The sequence below is a fragment of the Echinops telfairi genome, unplaced genomic scaffold (assembly GCF_000313985.2).
Source record: "Echinops telfairi isolate 266 unplaced genomic scaffold, ASM31398v2 ScPeMD7_1;HRSCAF=3_0, whole genome shotgun sequence".
Classification (NCBI taxonomy): Eukaryota; Metazoa; Chordata; class Mammalia; order Afrosoricida; family Tenrecidae; genus Echinops; species Echinops telfairi.
In genome coordinates, this window is record NW_022103896.1 from 2,732,197 (window position 1) to 2,736,558 (window position 4,362).

Below are 4,362 nucleotides of genomic sequence, written 5' to 3' on the forward strand. Positions count from 1 at the left end.
GATGCCCTGTCCCTCTGTTTCTGTTCCTGTTATTAAAAGATAAGGGTCCCTTTGAAAACGTGCACTGTACCCACACACCCAGTTACCAAGGAGCTGGCTCCCTGCCAGGCAACCCCACCCTGTGGGGCTTTCAGGGGCTGGTGTGTGTGTGTGTGTGTATGTTGTCAAAGTTGGCAGCCAGGCCTTTCTCTGTGACACTTCCCGGTGGACTCACCTCCAAGGTTTTAGTGGGCAGTTGAGCTCATCAACCCCCAGGAACATCCTAACCACAAACTGAACCGCACTGCTGCCCTGGAGTCGCCTCGGCTCACAGAGGCCACGCAGGGCCAAGTGGAGCAGCTCCTCGGGTGTCCATCTCCATGGGCAGGCAGGGACACGCACACCTTCCTTTGAGGAGCAGGCGCCTGGTGGGTTGGAACTGCCAACCTTTCAGTTAGAAGCCCCATGCTTAGCTTGCTGTGCCACCAGGGTGCCTTTATAGTGTGGCCTCATCACACCATTGTCCCTCCCAGATGTCCCAGACCCTAACACACCACCCCCTCCCCAGGCCTCCAGTCTTCCAGCAGCCGGTCATCTTCCTGGGTGCCGACGTCACCCACCCGCCCGCTGGAGACGGGAAGAAGCCTTCAATCGCTGCTGTGAGTATAAAACAACCCCAGTCTCTGGGTGGGGCCCTGAAAGATCAGTGGGGCATATGGCATCAGGGGGTGGATTGGGCCAGGGTCACAGGCCCCTGAAGCAGTGGGGCTGGCACTATGTCCCTGCAGAAATGGCACAGAGACCTCTGACCTCCTGGCTATACCAGGGAGAAGGAGAATGCTACTTCTCACACACCTCCATCCTCCCTTGTCCTGTTCTAACACCAGCCTCCATCCTGTGTCAGACAGGCGCCCGCCTCCATCCTCCCCGTCCTGTTCTGCCACCACCCCTTCCTCCTGGGTCAGGAGTCCATCAAGTGACCTCACAGAACTCGGGGTGAACAGGTAGCCCAAGGCAGGGCCAGTAAACAGTAAGGAGACAGTCTGGGGCACAGCAGCCCCCCTCCTCCTCTGCCAGCAGCCACGTCTCTCCCTGGTCCCCAGCCTCTGGGCCACGTGGTCCCTCAGCCTTGGCCTTTGTGGGTGGGCCTGGACGCCCGAGTGCCACGGCCACACTGTCTCGGACTCAGGCCTCTGGTCTCGCCTCGGCCGCTTCAGACAGATACACGTCAGCGGGCTGGCTCCCTGCTGGCTCTTTGTCCATCCCCAGGGCCCCGGGGATTCTCACTGCTCCAGGTGGCTCCGAAACACCAGAGTGGCTTTGAGGGAGGTCTGGTTTGTGTCTTTCTGGAGACCGTACCCCAAGGAAGCAAAGGCGGGTGACGTGGTTGACACCCTCTGGCCAGGTGGAGACCCCGGGTACAGCCCACCTTTCTCCTGTCTGTTAGCAAAGCAGAGTGGGAAGGTCGCCGCCAGCGCAGAGACCGGGACGTGTACAGCATCAGGGAAGTAAATGGTAGCGGAAGCCCTTTAAGAAATTTCACTTCATCCCACCCCACCCCCGCCAACCAGGCTCCTTCTGGAGAGTCCACCGCAGTACAGCAGACTGACTACAGCTGGTGGGAGCCGGCGGGCCAAGTGGGGGAGCCGTGGTGTGGGCTTTTGCTTGTTTGTTGTGCTTTTTTGGGGGGTGGTCGTAGGTTGTGCCCTAGGCTGCAGGGCCAAGATTTACGGTCACACATGGGGCCTGCCCCTCACCTGCTGGTTACAGGCTGCTGCAGCCTCCCTGAGTTTGTGCTGGGCTGAGGATTGAAATCCAGGGCAGGCTTCTGCCCAGGACTAAGTGTGGAGAGGGTCAGGCAGTGGTGGGCCAAGGGCTTTCGAGAGGAGTTGGAGTGGACGAGGTGCTGGACTCGGCCCTGCCCTGGAAACCTTCACCCAATTCATGAGAAACCATTTACAAAAGTCAAGGAAAATGCCAGGGAAAGATTGTAGGAAATGGAATAAAGGCAACGGACCCAGCTCTCAAGGCCCGTCGCCTCTCACAACTGAGCTGGCGTGTTTCGTAACCCGTGCTGCCGTGGTGAGGACCGCGGGAGCCAACTGTGTGTCAGACTTGGACCCAGTCTGTCCTCGCTTCCCCTTGCAAATTGTGATTTGGGTGGAAGTTTACAAAGCTGATTTGTTTCCGCGCAACAATTGATACACATTGTGTTTCGTAACATGAGTTGCAACATTCTGTTTCTTTGTGAAACAAGCGGGGAAGAGTGCAGGGTTCAGGGCCCCTCCTGAAGTCCCCACCACCCTTAGCCCGGTCCAGCCGTCTAGGGAAGGGGTGGGGTGACCAGTATCTTGAAAAACAAAATGAAACACCCAGCTTCAAGTGTAGTTTTCTTCATGTATGTGCTTTGTGCATTTGGTCACAGGGGACAAGGGGGGCTGCCAGCCTCCTGGTGTCACTCGGGGTCCCAACTGCGGGCACTGCTGTTGGCCGTGCCCCTGGCACACTGGCTGGGTGTTGGGGCTGCTGGGAGTTGTGCCTGCGGCTGTGTGATGGGAGCGACAATGTTGGCGTGTGACGGCTGCTTTGGGAAGGCAGTTAGCCTTGCAGGCCACCAGGAGCGCAGCGGCAGAAACACCAGGGAGCTTGTCTCCGGCTGTGTTTCCTTCCCTGCATGTCCCTCAGCTGCAGCCGATCACAAGAAGCTAGAAGGCTCTGCGTCATTGTCTCTTACTTGTAGGCCTTCCTCGGGGTGTGGTGGCAAACGATGCCCGCATGTGCACGCATGGGCGCGTGCACACACACACACAGCAGGCATTCACTGGGATGGGCCACTGTGTGGCTTCCAGGTGTAGCCCCCAGGTTCTTGGCCCTGACAAGCCCTCGTGTCTGTTCACACACACCCCCCCCCAGGTCGTGGGCAGCATGGATGCCCACCCCAACCGCTACTGTGCCACCGTGCGTGTGCAGCAGCACCGGCAGGAGATCATCCAGGACCTGGCAGCCATGGTGCGCGAGCTGCTCATCCAGTTCTACAAGTCCACGCGCTTCAAGCCCACACGCATCATCTTCTACCGAGACGGCGTCTCCGAGGGCCAGTTCCAGCAGGTGGGCTGGGTTCACCTGTGGGGTAGCCCCACTCGGCCTTTGGGTTTCTGAGCCACTCACCCGTTGTCCCTGGGGCATGGCCATCCCGGGAAAGGAGCCTTTCTCGCCTCTCGCCTGCAGAGCAGCCTCAGTGGACAGTGGACGGCAACGGTCACACGTCCTGTGGCCGATACAGACAGGTAGTGGGAGTGGAGATCTGGCACCATTCCTGGTGCCCATGTTCCTGGCCTCCAGAAAGGGCACCAGGCTTTCTCAAAGCTACACAGCTCCCTGGGGGAGGAGTGTCTGAGTACAGGTCCGGCGCCCGTGCCCCTCTACCTACTCTAGGACCTGCTGCTGGCTCCGCTCAGATAGAAACCCAAGCGGCTGGCGCTCACTATTGCAGGGAGGGGGTGGGGCGGGGGGCAGGGGAGGGGGTGTTCATGTTGTTTCCAGTCATAGTGACCCCATGTCCAACAGAAGGAAGCCCTGGCCGCCAGGCCCCTCGCCACCCCACAGTGGTTGCATATTGTGGTTGCTTCCGTAGAGCGTTCAAACATCCTGGGACCTATGCGAGGCAATTTTATGTGCTATCTCATTTAGAGCCCTGCCCCTTGGGAGAATTGGTCATGTGCTTGTGACATGTCCATACACCCCCAGAGCGGGGTGACCTCCAGAGGCACAGCTGAGTGGGGGAGATGCGAGCTCAGAAGCCACCAACACTCGCTCAGCGACGCCCGTGGCCCGGCAACTTAGCTCCTCTGGAGCAGGAGCTCTCGTTTGGCCACCGCCGAGCGCAGCTACCGAGGGTTGCTGGTTCAAGCCCAACGCGAGGCCCCTCGCCACAGGGAGGAAGCCTGCCCCCAGGGGGACATTGAGGGAGAGGCTTGGAGCTCACCCAGGGGCACGTTGTTGGGGGGAACGGCTGTTGGTGTGCCCTGTGGGAGGGCCCCAAGGGGCAGGTCTCTGTCCCTGGACCCTTAGGAGTTGGTATGACCTGGCGGCGGCAGCAGCCACAGCACAATACCTCCATGTATTGTCCATGACCTCGCTACAGGGCGCCTGTGTCTAACATGCTGGCTGCTTCCCCTGCGCCCTCCAGGTCCTGCACCACGAGCTGCTGGCCATCCGAGAGGCCTGCATCAAGCTGGAGAAGGACTACCAGCCGGGGATCACCTTCATCGTGGTCCAGAAACGCCACCACACCCGCCTCTTCTGCACCGACAAGAACGAGCGGGTGAGAGAGAGAGAGGTGGTGTGTGTGTGTGTGTGTGTGTGTGTGTGTGTGTGTGTGTG

The 4,362-nt window shown here is 59.7% G+C and overlaps 1 protein-coding gene across 1 annotated transcript in view; it reads left to right on the forward strand.

Annotated features, from left to right (window-relative positions):
* The window catches only part of AGO2 (argonaute RISC catalytic component 2), a 23,826-nt gene that overhangs the window by 14,944 nt on the left and 4,520 nt on the right, over positions 1 to 4,362 (forward strand). The window contains exons 12-14 of the mRNA XM_004697379.3: positions 548 to 638; positions 2,893 to 3,087; positions 4,169 to 4,303. Of these exons, the coding sequence (XP_004697436.1) occupies positions 548 to 638; positions 2,893 to 3,087; positions 4,169 to 4,303 (421 nt within the window). The remainder of the gene's footprint in view (positions 1 to 547; positions 639 to 2,892; positions 3,088 to 4,168; positions 4,304 to 4,362) is intronic.